Source organism: Oryx dammah, unplaced genomic scaffold (assembly GCF_014754425.2).
Source record: "Oryx dammah isolate SB20612 unplaced genomic scaffold, SCBI_Odam_1.1 HiC_scaffold_28, whole genome shotgun sequence".
Lineage (NCBI taxonomy): Eukaryota > Metazoa > Chordata > Mammalia > Artiodactyla > Bovidae > Oryx > Oryx dammah.
The window spans coordinates 116,744,297-116,761,833 of NW_024070212.1; the positions used below are offsets into that span (position 1 = coordinate 116,744,297).

Sequence of the window (17,537 nt, forward strand, 5' to 3'; positions counted from 1 at the left end):
GCAGCCCTACCCCAGACTCATTTCCTGCGGCAACCTGACTCCAGGAGGCAAATCTCATCCACCAAAGGAACAACAGGACAAGAGAATACACACAATTCCTAGAGTTCCAAGAACCTACATTCCTCGCCTGCAGTCTGGACAGCCTATACCTCCCAGTGGGGCAGCCTTTTCAGACACATTCTCCCTCAAAACCCGCCAAACTCGGGGACTTCTTTAGGTTCCAAGAATGTGAGCACATTCAGTTATGAACTCCAGTGATAACACAGTCTCAGAGAACACGCACTACTCTTCCGCTCAGACCCGTGCCATGTAAACCCTCTGCCAGAGGGACAGAAATAACCTGAACACAAAGAAACGGGCATCGCAGACAGAGAAGCCTGAAGGAAACGAAGTGCAGCCTCGTTTCCAGGCAGAAGGAAGCAAGCCTACGAGAACCCCCAGAGCCGGGCCAGAGTCTGCCTGGACGGTGGGTCTCCCGCTGTGGAGAAGGGCCAGCTCTCTCCCACGCCGAGGGTGGCGCTGAGGCTCTGCTGTCCCTAAAGCAGCGGCCGCTGCAAAGCTGCGTGCTGTCATCACCTACTCCTCAACTCCAGACCCAAAACCTGTATTTTCTTTTAGAATCTTTAAGCTTTTTAAAATAAGTAATTGGCTTCCCTGGTACCTCAGCTGATAAAGAATCTGCCTGCAATGCAGGAGACCCCACTTCAATTCCTGGGTCGGGAAGATCCCCTGGCGAAGGGAAAGGCTTCCCACTCCAGCATTCTGGCCTGGAGAATTTGTATAGTCCATGGGGTCATAAAGAGTCAGACACGACTGAGTGATTTCACTTTCACTTTTCAATTGATACTTAATATAAAACATGGGATTTTTTTTAACCAAATGATGGTCATTTGCCTCAATATCACTTAAGAGATAATCCAGCTTCTTCTATTTCTATCATCGTTTAAAGCACTGACTTTTCCAACCGTGAGCACACACACGCACCTGTTTCTGGACTCTGCTCTGTTAAACTACCTATTATTTCTTTTATTAATACCACAGTCCCTTCATTACCGTAAATCTGTAATATGTTTTTACACTCGGGAAGGAAAATGTTATTCTTTTTCAAAAACTGTTTTTAAGCTGGAGAATGACACTGCCGTGCTGGTTTCTGAAGCGCAACACTGAGACTCACCTGCAACTGTGTACACCCCTCCCAAGCCTCTCCCTCCTCCGTCCCCGCTCCCGCACCCCACCCTCCAGGTCGCAGCAGAGACAGGCTGGGCTTGCTGTGTCATACGCCACCTTCCCACCAGCTGCCTATCCAAATGTACTGATTACTCAAGTTCTCCTGAAAATGGCAGGGGGTGACCTGCACCCACTACTTTGGGGAAAGCTGGCATCTTTATGTGGCCGACCCCAGACAACACGATCCAGAGTCGACAAGCATGACCCGGAGGCGGGCCTCCTCGTGCGGGGACAGCGGCTCCTCCACTTCCTTGATGCCGCGAGGCCATCGCCGTGTTTCCTACTGAGGCCCTCATGCTGTGCGGCAGTGTGGCTACTACTGAGAATCCACGGAAGAGCGGACCCTCGCGGTTCAAACCCCTGTCATTCAAGGGTCGAGAGTCTCAATAGATCTTACCTATTAACTAATCCAACGCTCAGTTTTACCAAGTGTTTAATGAAAATGCTGATGCAAATAACCCCAAATTCCTTGCATCTCCACCCTTTCATAATTTTTAAGATCCTAGAAAGTGAATAACTTAAAGGAAAATCAAAATGTCACGCTCAGAGAAATGTGATGGGGGCGAGGCACTTATGTCAGATCACGAAACACAGATGCTTCCAGCATCAGGAGGAGCCAAACTCATCACTTGATTTGCAAAACCCCCATACAGGAGTTAAATTTAAGAAAAGTTATAAGATTTTCAGCCGTTTTCTTACCTTTTCTGCATCTTGAGCTTCCCATGCACTGTACTGTAAAACCTCACATTTCTCACTGTAAGAGAAAACAAGATGACATTTCATGTGAATCTTCCAAGCGGATGTCACTGCACAAATGAACACCTGATGTCAGGCGCCCCTTCTAAACAGAAACGCCTGCGTTCTCTGAACTGGCTCTCAGGGCATGGCCGGCTAAGAAGGGCAAACCCGAGGCAGGGCTGTGCCCAAGGCTGGATGGTAGTAGCGGCAAGTCTGTTTTCTGACCCTCGCCTGACTGGACCGCCCCCACCGCACAGGCAGGAGGCTGGTGTTTACGGGGCAGGGACACGGGTCAGCTCCGCAGCCACGCAAACCTCCACCAGCGGCAGCATGCATCGCAGGAAGGCGCAGGGAGCCCAGGGCCGCACTGGGCCACACGGAGAGCAGCTGAGGGGGTTTCGGGAGGGTGGGGCAGAGGGGGTGGCAGGAGGGACACGTTACTTGAGCTGCTATAAGTTTGGAGAGCCCCGCGTCTGACCATCTGCCCTGCTGGGTGAGGACGTGAACTGTCTTAGCTCCACAGGGGATTCACCAGCCACCAGAGAGCAAGTGCGGGGCGGGGTCCACCTCCAAGGAGGCGGCTGTCTGACCTCCAGCAGGACACAAAGCAGCCCCTCGGGAGCCCAGGCCCGTGCAGGGGCATGAGCCGACTCCCCACTCGGCTCGCGTACAGAGCACACGGGAGCACCGGACCAAGCAACGGACACTCAGAACCCCTGCTGGACACTTCACCAGCAGGAGGCCTGGGGTGAGTTCTTGAAGATTAAATGCCGGGTGCAAGAAAACCCTCATTTCATCTGTAAGCCGAATCTAAGACTCCCTTTCCCGACGTTCCAGCTCAGTGTCCTATTTGGGACTGGCTGGGAAGCCTTTGCTCAGCAGTGACTCTGCAGCCGGAAGATCTCCACAAGGAATGTTTGGAACTGAGAGTCTAGGGCCGGCCACCTCTCCCTGACACCTCTCCATGCCCACCCCAGCAAGACTCATGACACTTTCTTTCTGCGCTTCTGGCCTTGAAAACGGAGCAGTGCTGTTTCCACTACCCGTGAGGGAAAAGCTGATCACAAGCAAGCACTGGCTTACAGCTAAAAAACTACATTCTAATTTAAAACTTTTCCTCCAAAACTGCTAGACAATACTCTGTTCACAATTTCAGTTACTTTGACATTTTAAATAACAAGAGCAAAACATTTTTAGGTATCAAAAAGGCTTACGTTTTCTAAAAGTCTGAGAAACTCTACTAGAAACCTTAACAGCATTACTGAAACATCCTAATTGTAGCTGGATGTGAGGTGCAGCAGCAAATGACTGCCGTGTGCCTGACACACAAGGGCCACAGGACAACCGGCCAGAGAGAGCAGATGCTCGGTGCTGTCAGAGGGAGGGGAGAAGCAAAGCTGGAAAGGGGCCCAGTGGCGTTTCCAGTGAACCCAAAGGCTCCTTAAGCAACAGCTTTCGAAAGGACCGACAGGTGCTACTGAGCCTTCACAATCCTGCGTGTGGACTCACTGAGTCCCTCCAGACAACCTTTCTAGGTAAAAGGTCCAGTCAGTTGCCACCGAGAGTGAAAACATGAGTTCTCTAACGTTAAAACCTGTCACCAAACATAGCTTCAACTCACTTCTACTATCAGAATAGTCTAACGATATGACAAAGTAAATATTGGTAAATTAATAAAACAAACCAACTCCCAGCCGACCAAATCAAACTGAAATGTCTGTTGTTGTTCTTGCTTATAAACGTCAGATTAAGTCTCCCAGACAAGACCTAGTGAAATGAACGAGAAGCACTCCCTGGGCTGGGGGGCCATGTGTGGAGAGCTCCCATCTGGCACACAAACCCACTGTGACCCCGCTCACCTCATTTCGGGCAGGAAGGTCCCCTTATAGGCATTCTCGATGTCCTGAAGGTAGGCGGAGGTGATCTTCATCTCGTGTGGCTAGACAAAAGCAGAAAGCAAACATGGGAAACGTCCGGGCTTCTTTCTTATTCCCGCGCTTATGTAAGTGTGAGGCAATCAACCAGCACAGTGTTCCCAGGACAGTCGTGTGGGGGGCTGCGGGGACTGGGGGTGACAGGAAGGAGCTGCAGTGCGTCCTAGCAGCCCCCCTCCTGCCGCACAGAGCGCGGGAGTCTGCCCAGGGAGACCTGGGGTGCGGCCTCCCCTTCCCAGACTTAAGATGTGGACTGTGAGCGGCCACAGCGCCTTCCCTGTTCTGTGTGTCCCGTGCGGGGAATGAGAGATGACCGGCCGCAGCAGGGGAGGGCCCACCTCTCCCCCATCCTCACACCCTCCTGTCACCAGCTGTCTCCCCACCCCTCCCACCTGCTCAAGCTCACTTCCCTTTCACATGAAGCTTGCCAGGTACAGAAATGTAAACTTCAATCGTGAGTGGCAACTTTCCACACCAAAACCTCTTGGGTTTGCAGTGCTGAAGGCGAGATTATCGTCACCCCGTTCAAGTTTCTTCCTGGCATTTATTTCCTTGTTTACTATTAGTATCTGCCATCAGAATACACATCTGAAAATGGCATAATGTTTCTTTGACAAAATGTCTCCTTTTCTTAGACACAGTGGTAGTTTTAGCTGGTGACAGTATTCATCGAGTACTGGAAAAACAAGAATGTTAACAGATCTACTGTGTTCCTCGAATGTCTCTTAAATATTGCTATACAGATAACAAGAGTTATACAGAGAACTGTAAATATTAATATATAACTTCCTATTTCTCAATAAATGTCACTTTAATAAGCAAAAGTGTTCCCTAGAGTGATAATTGGAGAAGGCAATGGCACCCCACTCCAGTACTCTTGCCTGGAAAATCCCATGGACGGAGGAGCCTGGTGGGCTGCAGTCCATGGGGTCGCTAACAGTCAGACACGACTGAGTGACTTCACTTTCACTTTCCACTTTCATGCATTGGAGAAGGAAATGGCAACCCGCTCCAGTGTTCTTGCCTGGAGAATCCCAGGGACGGGGGAGCCTGGTGGGCTGCCGTCTATGGGGTCGCACAGAGTCGGACACAACTGAAGCGACTTAGTAGTAGTAGAGTGATAATTAAATACTCTGACTTGTAGTTCCCCTCTTTGGCCACCAGATGGAAGGCTCTCCAAAGCATAAACCACAGGGCACACTCAGGAGTAAACACTCCCAGGTGCAGCCAGGCCACCAGCAGAGACACAGGTACCCTGAGCATGTGCTAACTGATCAGGGGAGGAGGCGAGTGACCACAGGCTCGCTCAGCCGCCTCGAGGGCGCCTGAGCATCGCTGCTGCCCTGGAGAGGACCTGCCCTGAGAGGCACTCACTGAGCACCCACGTGAGCCCCAGCGCCCAGGGCGGACCCTGGGACAAGAGACACACAGGCGAGTCCAGGCTGTCATCACAGCGTTTCCTCCCATGAAAAAACACCCTCAGCGGGACTGATCTTTCCAAAAAGGACTAGCTGTAAGGGTGACGACGGGCCTGGCCAGCGTGCACCCCGCCGGCAGGACCAATTTCAAATCACAGGGCTTCCAAGACCGACTGTCTCAGCACCACTAAGGTGGTGAATGGACATGTGTGCAGATCCCACTTGGGGTCACAGAGTCACTGAGCAGGAGAAAGAGGACAAGGGGCCCAAGCCCGTTAGATGTGAGAGGTAAACTCAAAGGGTGTCAGAGACGATTCTCAACCTGCAGGAAGCGACAGAGCATGGCCATCAAGAGCTAAAAGGGCGGCCCCACCAGGGAGCAGGGGGCAGCACAGGGGGTGAGGGCCGGTGTACCAGGCCCGGGGGGCCCTGGGGAGCAGGGGGCAAGCAGGGCCACCTGCAGCCCACCGAGCCAGCACCTGGGGGACGGCACATGCACACCTAGGTCCTGGGTGAGCAGGGAGCAAGCAGGGCTGCCCGCAGCCCACCACGCTGGCACCTGGGGGACGGTACTTGAGCACCCAGGTCCTGGGGAGCAGGGGGCAAGCAGGGCCGCCCGCAGCCCTCCACGCCAGCACCTGGAGGATGGCGCATGTGCACCCAGGTCCCCGTGGGGCCATCAGTGAGTCAGTCTCCCACCACGTGTAAACACCACCACCATGAATGCCGACACACAGAGAGGCAGGTCTAGGACAGGAAGGCTGAGTTACGTTTCCCTTCTTCTGGATCCGGCTCTGCACCTCGGGGACCGGCACGTCCACGTAGATGGCCACATGGGGAGGCAGGTACTCACAGATGGTGACCTTCTTCACCTGGTTGTAGTGGTCCACACCTGGGGGGCAGAAATGCCACCTGTCAGCCAGCAGCCCAGACAGCCTTCAGACACGCGTCCCCCTCAGATCAAGGGACAAAGGGACCGGCAGCTCCCAGAGCCGCACGTCAACCTGCAGCCACACGACCGTCATGACCGGGACCGCCGGCGGCACGCACATCGCGCCGGCACTCGGCGCCCACAGCCACCCCACACAGCAGGGCTTCCCCACCGCCACAGACCACACGCGTCAGGCCACAGAGACTAGCCGACTACCCCACAGTCAGGGCTTTCCCGGTGGCTCAGTGGTAAAGAACCCGCCGGCCAATGGAGGACACGCAGGTTTGATCCCTCGGTCGGGAAGATCCCCGGAGGAGGAATGGCAACCCACTCCAGGATTCTTGCCTGGAGAATCCCGTGGACAGAGGAGCCTGGCAGCTACAGTCCATGGGATCCCAAAGCGTCAGACGTGACTGAGCGACTAGAGAGCAAGAATCCCGAGTCAGACACTGGGATTTAAACCCAGCCTAGTAACACTTTCACTTCACCTTAAGAGTTCTCTACAGGCCAGATCCGCACATGCCTTGGCTGCATACAAGGTACAATGGGTAACCCCACCGGCCTGGTGGGTCCACTCTACTCTCCCACAGGGTTGCCAGGTGCACGTCCTGGGTGCCTCAGGCCCAGCTGGCCCCACAGGTGCTCCACTGCCCACTGCGGGCCTTCCTCTGGTGGTGCCCCTCCAACCCCAACTTCCTACCGAGGGTCTCCTTCTTGACCTCCCTTCCCTGAACACATCCTTCAGACAAACGATCTCAAACGGAACCACACATCTCCCTCGCCTAACCCCCGAGGGGCTCCCCTGTGCTCGCCCACCCCCATGCACACTCACCCCCGGCCCCTCTCTGAGCCTCGCCCGCGCCTGCAGCGCAGGTTGCTCCCTCGAGGGCAGCACCGTGGCTCAACCAGGGCTCCCTGCTCAGGGGCGCTGCCCCCGACACCCCATCTCCATGTGGTCAGCCGTTCCCCAGGCTCCCTCCCTCCTCGTGGCCAGGCTAACTGCAACCAGGAGCCTTTTTCCTTGTCTACTGGCCACTTGTCAGAGCTTCCACACCCCCCACCTGGTGCTGCCGTCACTGAAAGCACTTGAACAGCACGTGGGAGCAAAGGCGGGCTTCACAGGGCCAGGAATGAGCCGTGCGGGCTGCAGGCAGGCTCCGGGACAGGCCGCTCTCACGGGGAGAGATGACTTTAGGAGGGACAGGGGCGGGCAGGGACTGGCTTTTCCTGAGGAACGGCATCATTTGTCTACTTATTAACAACAGACGCTCCCAGAACGTGTACCAGCTGCAGGGTGGGTCTAGCAGGACCTTTACAAAGCCACCCCCGTGCCCACAAGGCCAGCCTGCCACCGACTCACACTGCTTCCGGATGAAGCCTTGTCGGTACATCGCCTCCAGGAAGACAAAGTCACTGTAAACGGAGCGCTCCAACACCACACCCTGTCCTGTTAAAGACGGGGAGACAGAAGTCAGGATCAGAGAGTAACTGCAGCAGTGAAGACCAGTCTGTCCACTTTAGAAATGGAAAAAAATTATCTACAACTCCATTTCCATACCAAATATCTTCAAAAGAACACATATCATGTATGCACTTCTAAGGGGAAAATCCTTTTCTAAAACTAGAATATGTATCCACTTCAGAAATACAATGTTTTGTTTCGCTCTTTCGCAGATCCAACAGAAACATCAGCTAACAGAGAAAAGACACTGGTTTTTGAACTGCAGACTCCCCACCCCGACCACCATCCTGCCCCCATCCCAACTGCTCAGTGAGACCCCAGGGTCAGCCCCCCACCACACCATCGTGGATCTCAAGTATGATCTAATTGGAAAGCCAGAACTTGCCTCATCAAATACCCCTTAAAACCAGCTCTACAGAGAGGCAATCTAGGACGACCGAATTCCGGAAGGGGCCCGAGTGCAGCCTACGCCTGGCAGCGTCCGTCCACGCAGGGACACGCACCTGTGCTCAGCAGGTGCTCCAGGGCGTCCGCGTACTGCAGCAGGCGGCTAGCGTACAGCCAGGCCTGCAGGCGGTAGCTGTTGCCATCGTTGCTTTTCGGGTCGTCGTAAAACTTCTCCAAACTGCAGTTGCCACTGAAGTGCACAGGCAGGGGCTTCCCGTCCCCCGTGGTGCTGTCCGCATAGTGGACCCCCGCCTCAGGAAAGTGCTTCAGGCCTGAGGACACAAGCCCCAGAAACGTGATGCGGAAACGCCACACCCCACAGGGAGCAGTGAGGACCCAGCTAAGCATTGTCCTTGCGGCCGGTCGGCTGAGACCAAGGAAAGGCACCCTGATGCCTGCGTTCCTGGTGCGCAGAAGGGAGCGCGCGAGACCCTGGAGACAACGTGTGCAGGGGCGGCATGAAGCCCAGGGCTGACGACAGCAGGGCCCCCGCAGCCTTGTGTGAGCTCCTCCCGAGAGGGAGAGCCGCCCCTACGTGCGGGCGTCCACTGCGTGCATGTGGGCGGCACTGGCCTGTCAAATAGTAGAGAAGGGGCTCGGACAACACCGGCCCAGAGTCAGAACCGGGGTGACACCTGGCTCTGCACCAGGGAGCTGCGGGCCACCACTTCCTACTGAGGGCACATGTCCCTGCTCCAGGGGCTGTTACAAGTGAGACCGCTCACGTGAGCGTGCTCAGCTTACATCGTCAACATAAAATCCCAGTCCAAACTCACAACCAGCTTGGACTTAAAAATGTCCCTTATCTGGAAGATTAAAAACAGCTTTTTCAATAAGTGTTTCAAAAATGTAAAATACCTATCTTAGGCCCAATTCTACCTACTCAATATGAAAATAAAATCACACCCAGACAAGGAACTGTTTATCTGAGAAGACGCTATTATTCTGCATAACGTAACTTCATACCTAGTTTCTCTGCTACTTCTTTTGCAAGCTTGTTTTTTCCAGAACATATATTGCCATCTACAGTTATCAGTTTGCTGTTTTCTGTCATCTTTTTGGTTGTTCTTTCACCAAGTATGTACGCCAACGGGCCATACTGCAGCTTGTGCTGGACACTTGTATGAATTCCTCCCTGAAAAACACACACCAAACATCACCACCACGGGAGTGTCACGGTTATTGCAGGCATTGCTGCTAAGTCACGTCAGTCGTGTCCAACTCTGTGCAACCCCATAGACAGCAGCCCACCAGGCTCCCCCGTCCCTGGGATTCTCCAGGCAAGAGCACTGGAGTGGGGTGCCATTGCATTAGCAACTATTAGATACGAATGCCAAGAAGACCCTTGGTGACAGAAAAACCAACATCAACATCTTTACAACCTATTTGTTTAATTACCATCTCCTAGCCCCACCCCCAACATAAGCTCATAAAGGTAGAATACTGTTTTGACCACTGCTAAATCCTCAGGGCCTGGAACAGGACACATCTACCTTGTTCAATAAAAACTGTATGTGTGTGTGTGCGCGTGGTGCGTGTGGGGGGTGTGGTGTGGGGGGTGTGGTGTGGTGTGTAGGGGTGTGTGTGTGTCTGTGTGTGTATGAATGAAAGGAAGGCGGGGGGGGGTGGGGCGGAGAGGAAGCAAACAGAGAACATTTCTCTGGTTCAGGCCTCTGTCTCTGGAACAGGTTATCTCATGTTTTTAAACAGTTCCCGATGTCCTCAAAGTACTTGAAAGCTAACAGACCTAAAACTGAAATTCAGCATCCACACTTCACCCCCATCTGCTCCCCTCACAAGCTCCCCTCCACCACCCACCAAGCAGAACAAAGGCAAGAGTCACCTGTGACCCCCTCCTCCTTCCTCCGGCTCCATCACCAAGCACACAAGCCCACTGACCCCAAGCCTTAAGTCTCTCTGGCCAGCGGCCCCTCCCTCCCCTCGGCACACTGATGGCGGCCATCTCACATCCCTTGTCTGCAATGCAAAAGCCTGCTTCTCCTGTCTCCAGCACGCAGCTCTATTCTCCACACTGAAACTCAAACACCACGCCTTGCCACTGCCCCCCTCCCAACCAAAAAACCCCACAGATCAGCACAGGGAGGAGCTGGAATGCCCTGTGCAGTACTGGGCTAGAGCTAGAGACATCGGTGTGAACTCATGTCCAGTTCACTAGAGACATAGGGGGTCACACAGGGAAACACTCACGGACACAGGTATTCAGAGGTGCGTACAATGGACTCCCCTGCTGTCTGGCAAGAGGGCCTTGAGCAACAACACCCTAGGAGCAATTACGCCAAGCACCTAGATCTTGGTTTCTAATGCTGTTCTCCATTCAAAGAAGCAAGGGCTCCCCGGAGAAATGGCTGATTCTACGGCTACCCTCTTGCCAGACCAAGTAGTAAGGAAGTGCTCACACACACACCAGGAGGGGCAGGCTGCAGGGATACAGGAGCTACCTGAAGGAGCACCCAATGACCACAGCTGGAACACCCTGAGCAACACTACAGCTGGAACAGCCTGAGCAACAGAGTATAGCTGCACTGAGTTTTAGCCCGAAATACGAAACAATATACACAGTCCATACTGATATAAATATACAAGTGTGGAAGAGAGACAAGCCTCCCACACAATAGAATTCCAGATAATTCATGTGGATACTCTGCCCTGGGGACAGAGAATAATCCCCACTCCCTGGGTGTGGGCTGCACGCAGTGACTTCCCTCCAAAGAGGACTGGACGGAAAGCAGGGAGGAAAGAGCAACTTCACAGCAGAGACACTGCCGCTACCCCAGTCAGGTGACTAAGGTCGACAGTGATAAGTCATGCTCAGTGTACCTCGCACAGTACATGAGGGGGACGGCGCTTGACCTCTGTGCTCTTCCTCCCAGAACACACAACCCCAGTCTAGTCATGAGAAAATATCAGACGAATCCCATCAAGGGAGAAACTACCCACCCGGTACTGCCCCAAATTGCCACAGTCCTCAGACACAGGAGAACCTAAGAAACCTCTGCGACCACAGGAAGCCAATGGGCAGAACAACAGTATCACAGTGCTCCAGAGGTAACGCCTGAAAAGACAAACCACCCAAAGGCCCATCAACAGGGATGAGCCTGAAGAAAGACTGGACGGCAGTGAGGGGACTGGCCCCATGGACATCTGGGCAGAGGAGCAGTGCGCACCAATGCCGAGGCTGGGGCACTGCAAAGGTCAGCAAGGCCAGGGTAGCTGGTGCCAAGGGGACCGGATGGGGGAAGAGCAGCAGAGGAGACGAGTGAGGGGGTTAATCATATTGGTGCCTTGCATCCTGGGAATCAATCACTCTCGCCCCTGGAGAAGGGAAAGGCTCCCCACTCCAGTGTTCTGGCCTGGAGCATTCCATGGACTGTATAGTCCATGGGGTCGCAGAGTCGGACACGACTGGGCGACTCTCACTCTCTCACTCCTCCAGGCTACCTCTGAGCCATGTGCAAACTGTTCCTTATCCGTGTCCCCAACCTGAAGACACAAGTTGTGGCACAGAGCAGGTGTGCAGCAATGTCATAGAAAGCTATCAGCCACTCTGACTTCAAAATCTTTCCAAAGTGCTTTTTCACATTTATGATAGTCTTTCTGTAATTTCCTATCCTCAGTCTCATTTTTCTGCTCTGTGGAATCACATGGAATAGTGATCTTTCATAACACATTTCCAATTTCTTCAATTATTCCTCAATTATTGGGTTGATGAAAAAGTAAGTGCGGTTTTGGACAGTGAATTTTAAATTATTATAACTAGGCTCAACCACATCTTTGTTAAACAAAATAGGAACCACTACAATCAATATGTTTCTGCCAACAATAAATAAATTTGTTTATTCCTATAGAGTAAAAAATCCATGCTTTGGCATTCAATGAACTCTTGGAAAGCATTTTCTGCTTCTTGTTGGTTGTGGAAGTGTTTTCCCTGCAAAAAGTCATCAAGGTGCTTGAAGAGGCGGTAGTTGGTTGGCGAGAGGTCAGGCACATATGGTGGATGAGGCAAAACTTTGTAGTCCAATTCGTTCAACTTCTAAAGTGTTGGTTGTGCACCGTGCAGCCGGGTGTTGTCGTGAAGAACTGAGCCCATTCTGTTCCCCAGTGCCGGCTGCAGGCACTGCAGTCTACCGTGCATGTCATCAATTTGCTGAGCATACTTCTCAGATGTAATAGTTTTGCCAGGATTCAGAAACCCGTAGCGGATCAGACAGGCAGCAGACCACCAAACAGTGACCATGACATTTTTTTGGTGAAAGCGTGGCTTTGGAAAGTGCTTTGGAGCTTCTTCTCAGTACAACCACTGAGCTGGTCATTGCAGATTGTTATACAAAATCCACTTTTTGTCACATGTCACAATCCGATAGAAAAATGGTTCATTGTTATTGCACAGAATAAGAGAAGACGACACTTCCAATTGATGATTTTTTTGATTTTCACTCAGCTCATGATGCACCCACTTTCTGAGCTTTTTCCCCTTTCCAATTTGCTTCAAAGGTCAAACAACCACAGAATGGTCGATGCTGAGTTCTTCAGCAACTTCTCGTGTAATTGTGAGAGGATCAGCTTTGATGATCCTCTCAATTGGTCACTGTCAATTGCAACCATGAAATTAAAAGACGCTTACTCCTTGGAAGGAAAGTTATGACCAACTTGGATAGCATATTGAAAAGCAGAGATATACTTTGTCAACAAAGGTCCGTCTAGTCAAGGCTATGGTTTTACCAGTGCTCATGTATGGATGTGAGAGTTGGACTATGAAGAAAGCTGAGTGCTGAAGAACTGATGCTTTTGAAGTGTGGTGTTGGAGAAGACTCTTGAGAGTCCCTTGGACTGCAAGGAGATCCAACCAGTCCATCCTAAAGGAGATCAGTCCTGGGTGTTCACTGGAAGGACTGATGTTTCAACTGAAACTCCAATACTTTGGCCACCTCATGTGAAGAGTTGACTCACTGGAAAAGACTCTGATGCTGGGAGGGATTGGGGGCAGGAGGAGAAGGGGACAACAGAGGATGAGATGGCTGGATGGCATCACCGGCTCAATGACCATGAGTTTGGGTAAACTCCGGGAGCTGGTGATGGACAGGGAGGCCTGGCGTGCTGTGATTCATGGGGTCGCAAAGAGTCAGACACGACTGAGCGACTGAACTGAACTTCCGATGGCTAGCCACTGAGCTCATCTTCAAGGCTCTTGTCTCCTTTGCAACTTCTTGAACCATTATTGCACTGTACGTTCATTAGCAGTTCCTGGGCCAAATGCATTGATGTTGCGAGTTGTCTCCCCTGCTTTATGACTCATTTTGAACTCAAAAAAAAAAAAGTCACTCAAATTTGCTTTTTGTCTAACATCATTTCCCTATTCTAAAATAAATGTAAAAAAAACAAAAAAAAAATTTTTTAAAAAAAAAAAAAAAAAAACCATAAAGTGAGAAATGGTGCATTAAAATGATGTATAACATAACCACATTTAAGAATGTATTTCAACAATGTGAAATGCAATTACTTTTGCACCAATCTAATAACAAGCTGCATACCCTTTGCCTCCTATTCATTTTTCTCTGGACCTACTGAAGTCCATCTATATTCCCTGCAGGGAGTGATGCTCAAGACTGTACACAGTCACAGGTGGGTCCATCTAGTGAGCACCCCGCAGCAGAGTAGTACCCCCTCTATCCTGGGGCTCTCACTTCCACTAATGCAGGGAAATATATTGGGTGTTAAACACAATTATCTCTCTCTTTTTCTTCTCTTTTGCAGCCTGAATTATCTCCTAAAGACATTTATATGACTTTTTAATAAGACCACTGGACTGCTCTGTTCAATAATCTTTGCGCGTCAAAATCCTGAGCACAGAGGTCAAGTCTCTTTACAATTTGCTACCAACGTTCCTCCAGTCACTAGGAGCCACAGAAGCTAAGATACAGTCACTGTCATAAAATGGTTTTCCTGACACAACTCATTTTGCTTGTCTTGCTGGCTCTGCGAACAGTGTCATTCCAGAAGGTCTCCTAATGCTTCCAGATCTGACCTGAACGCCTTCTGCCATTTCTGCTCTCCGTCACTCACGGCTTACCGGCTATTGACAGCGCCGCCTCAGGAGTTAATGAATGAATGAGCGCGCGCGCCCCGGCCCCGGCTCAACACACCTGCTCACTCGCCCACCCCACAACCTCTGTAACCTGGCTTCCCCCAGCAGGGCGGCCAGGCGGCCCATTCACCTCCGAGCCCCACGTTCTACTTGGAGCTGGGAGAAAATGGCCTGAAGAAGCTGGCGGCCCTTCCAAGCTGTGCCCTCGCGATGCACGACCGGACACTTCAGAGGACAGTGGGATTCCCCGCCAGGAAGGACCCTGGGAGGCCCGGGGAGGTGAGGATGGGGCGGCGCCAGGAGGACAAGACAGGTCACCCCGCAGCTCCCGCCCGCCGCCGGCTCACCACGCGCGGGGCGACCGCCGCGAGGCCCCGCGAAGCCGCGGACGCGGGGACAAGTTTCAGCAACCTCAAGGCCATGGCTCCGCGATCTGCCCCGGCTCAAGGACCCGCGGGGACGCGGTCGCGACGGGGTCCTCTCCCGCTGCCGGCGCGCCGCCGTGACGTCACGGCCGGGGTGTCCGCGCCGCGCCTGTCGGGAACGTTCCGGCGGCGAGCGCAGGCTCACAGTGCGCAGTCGCGGGCTAGTCCGCCAGGGGTCTCCCTTTGCGTCCGCCTCGTCCGGGCCTCTCAGGGCCTGCCCGCAGTCCGAGTTCTGAGGGGTGAGTTCTGAGGGGTTGTCCTCCCGTCGCCCAGGTTCCCAGGGGAGGTTCGCCCGGGTCCCCGAGAGGCTCGACCGCCGCCTGGGTTCTGAGGGACGGTCCTCTCGCCTCCTGGATCTTAAGGGAGGCCCGCTCGCCGCGGGTTTTGAGGTGGCGCAGTGTGGGGAGCTGAAGCCGCCCCGGGTCCGGTAGTTACTACCGCGCCTCATCCGCGTCCAGGGCGCGGCGCACCCCACCCCCCCGACTCCCCAGGGCTGCAGGGCGGACTTAAGAGTCATCTTGAAGTGTCTCCGCAGCTCACAAACCACCGGAGGGTAGGAGGGCAGCCAGTGGGTGAAAGGAGGGCCGGTGTGAGAGCGGACGGCGGAGAAGCGTGATCCTCAGAGAGGCTCTCGAAGAGGGATCGGGACCAGGATCGGCCTTCCCGGCCCAAGGCGCTTGAGATTTCTTTCCTACTACACTTACCATTTAAAAAGGTCTCACAAACCTCCCCCTACCCCCCCCCCCCTCAGGCGTATTGTTTTTAATACCCTAAGTGTTGTTTAACATTCATTCCGTTTTCAGCTTTTCAGAATGGTCATGGAGTTGTCACAACAAATGTCCTTTCAATGGATATGTCTCCAGAAAGAGAAATGCTTGTCCAAAATTCAGATCCCCAGCCCCCAATGGCGGAGGGTCTGATTTAGAAGATCTGGGATGGGCTCTAAAATCTGTTTAGCAAGCTTCCAGCTAGTTCTGATGTGAATGACCCACATTGAGAGAAACACGGCTGTATACATTGTCCGAGAGCAATGGCCGTGTCCAGATCCTGCACCACTGTGCCCTCAGCCCGCGGCAGACTCCTCACACAGCACAGGTGTGCCTCAAATACAGTTAGATGACCAGGTGTGACCAGGTAGCCCCAAGCCACCTGGCCCAGTGGAGTCACCACTTATTACCCAAGTGCTGGCTCCACATTGTGATGTCTGGGAAGCCCCATGTCCTTGCCAGTGTGTCTGAGAAGTTGGGGGTGTGGGGGGTGAGGGTGGGGACGCCTCCCTGTCAGGTTCTCTGGCCTTGTGCCTCTAGCCAATTTGCATAGTCGCTCCAGCACTTGGTTGTCTTTCCTGCTTCACCCAAGCAAATACACATCCTTATCACTTCCTAAGACCAAGTTCTGTTTTTATTAACTTTGTACTGATGGCATAGTGAAAAAGAGAGCGAGATCTCAGTGGAAAGCGAAATAACCTTAAGTTAAATATCACTATCCTGAGGATATCACTGTCCTGTTTTCTCAAACAGTGTGTGTGTGTGTGCACACGTTTGTGCACACGTACACGCAAACACAGACACAATCGTGTCCGACTCTTTGTGAAACCATGCACTGTAGCCCGATAGGCTCCTCTGTCCAAGGGATTTTCCAGGCAAGCATACTAGAGCTGTTTGCCATTTCCACCTTCAGGAGATCTTCCTGACCCAGGCATCGAACCCTCATCTCCTGCATTAGCAGGCAGATTCTTTACCACTGGGGCCAGCTGGAAACAACTCCCCCAAATGGAAGCACATGGTCAGTCTCCTTGGCCCCACACCCACCACTCTGTTTTGAAAACTGCCTTTCTGTCAAGGGCCTTTCCAGGCCTGGTCTCCTCTTCTCCCTGGTTCCTGCCTCCAGCTATGGATCGTGAGCAAGACAGGAGATGGTGTCCACAGGGGCAGTTCTTCTCACGGCTCTTAACCCTAATGTTTATGATGAATTTTGTAGGAAGGCATGGTTTGTTATATATAATGTTTCCCCAACTACTTTTTTAAAACTAAACCTTACTCAGTTACACAGAAATACTGTTGTATCTAGAGTAAGTTGAGTTGTTGCTGCACAGAAATAAATGATATGTTCGATGTCCCTAATAGTAAGGTGGTTCACGTGGATATTTGTTCTGGGATCTGGACAGCCAACTATGACCAGGTTCTGCCATTCCGTATCCAGAAACAGGGAGAGGAAGCAGTGCGCTCGGAGATGTCCCTTCCAAAGGAGCTCCATTTATGATTCTCTAGCCTATCTGTCCAGCTTCAGTTGGAGCAATTGTATAATCACTTAACTACAGCACTGAAACCAAATGAGCAGAAGTTCAATATTAGCTTATAAGAGAGAAAAGTGGATTTTCTGGATCAGTATGAGGTACTTTGAAAACCACCATACATTAAGGCCCCTGCACTTGAACGAGTTCTGTTCTGAGTCCTAAGACGTTTCTAGGTTCAACCAGGTGAGCCTAGATACCCAACTAACACAACTTACTAATACTGTATTGCAATGGCTTTATAATACTTTTCACAATATATAAAAGACAAGCAAACAAAAAACATGTTTAACCTGACAGTACACACAGCGCCTTGAAAAGTACAGTAGCACATACCAACAGCTGGCATACAAGGACTGGCATGGATTAAACAGGCAAGAAGTTACTGACTGGAGGAGAGAGAGGAGGTGGGAGATGGCAGAACTGAAGGATCATCAGTGACAGGAGATGGAGGGTGAGCTCCTGCTTCACTCACGCATGACGTGGATGACACAGGTTATGGTTCCTTCCTGGATTCAGTTCTATCCACCCCCTTGGAAAAAAAGATCCAGCGATGTCT

The 17,537-nt window shown here is 52.2% G+C and overlaps 1 protein-coding gene across 2 annotated transcripts in view; it reads right to left on the reverse strand.

Moving 5' to 3' along the window:
• The window catches only part of NDUFA10 (NADH:ubiquinone oxidoreductase subunit A10), a 37,672-nt gene extending 22,876 nt beyond the window's left edge, over positions 1-14,796 (reverse strand). The window contains exons 1-7 of one of the 2 annotated variants that reach the window (XM_040231986.1): positions 14,608-14,796; positions 9,124-9,292; positions 8,214-8,429; positions 7,609-7,695; positions 6,088-6,209; positions 3,825-3,904; positions 1,927-1,981 (exon numbers count right to left, since the gene is read on the reverse strand). In XM_040231986.1, coding sequence (XP_040087920.1) covers positions 1,927-1,981; positions 3,825-3,904; positions 6,088-6,209; positions 7,609-7,695; positions 8,214-8,429; positions 9,124-9,292; positions 14,608-14,682 — 804 coding nt within the window. In that variant the 5' untranslated portion in view covers positions 14,683-14,796. The remainder of the gene's footprint in view (positions 1-1,926; positions 1,982-3,824; positions 3,905-6,087; positions 6,210-7,608; positions 7,696-8,213; positions 8,430-9,123; positions 9,293-14,607) is intronic. The other variant, XM_040231987.1, reaches the window with a different exon arrangement.
• Between the last annotated feature and the right edge of the window lie 2,741 nt (positions 14,797-17,537).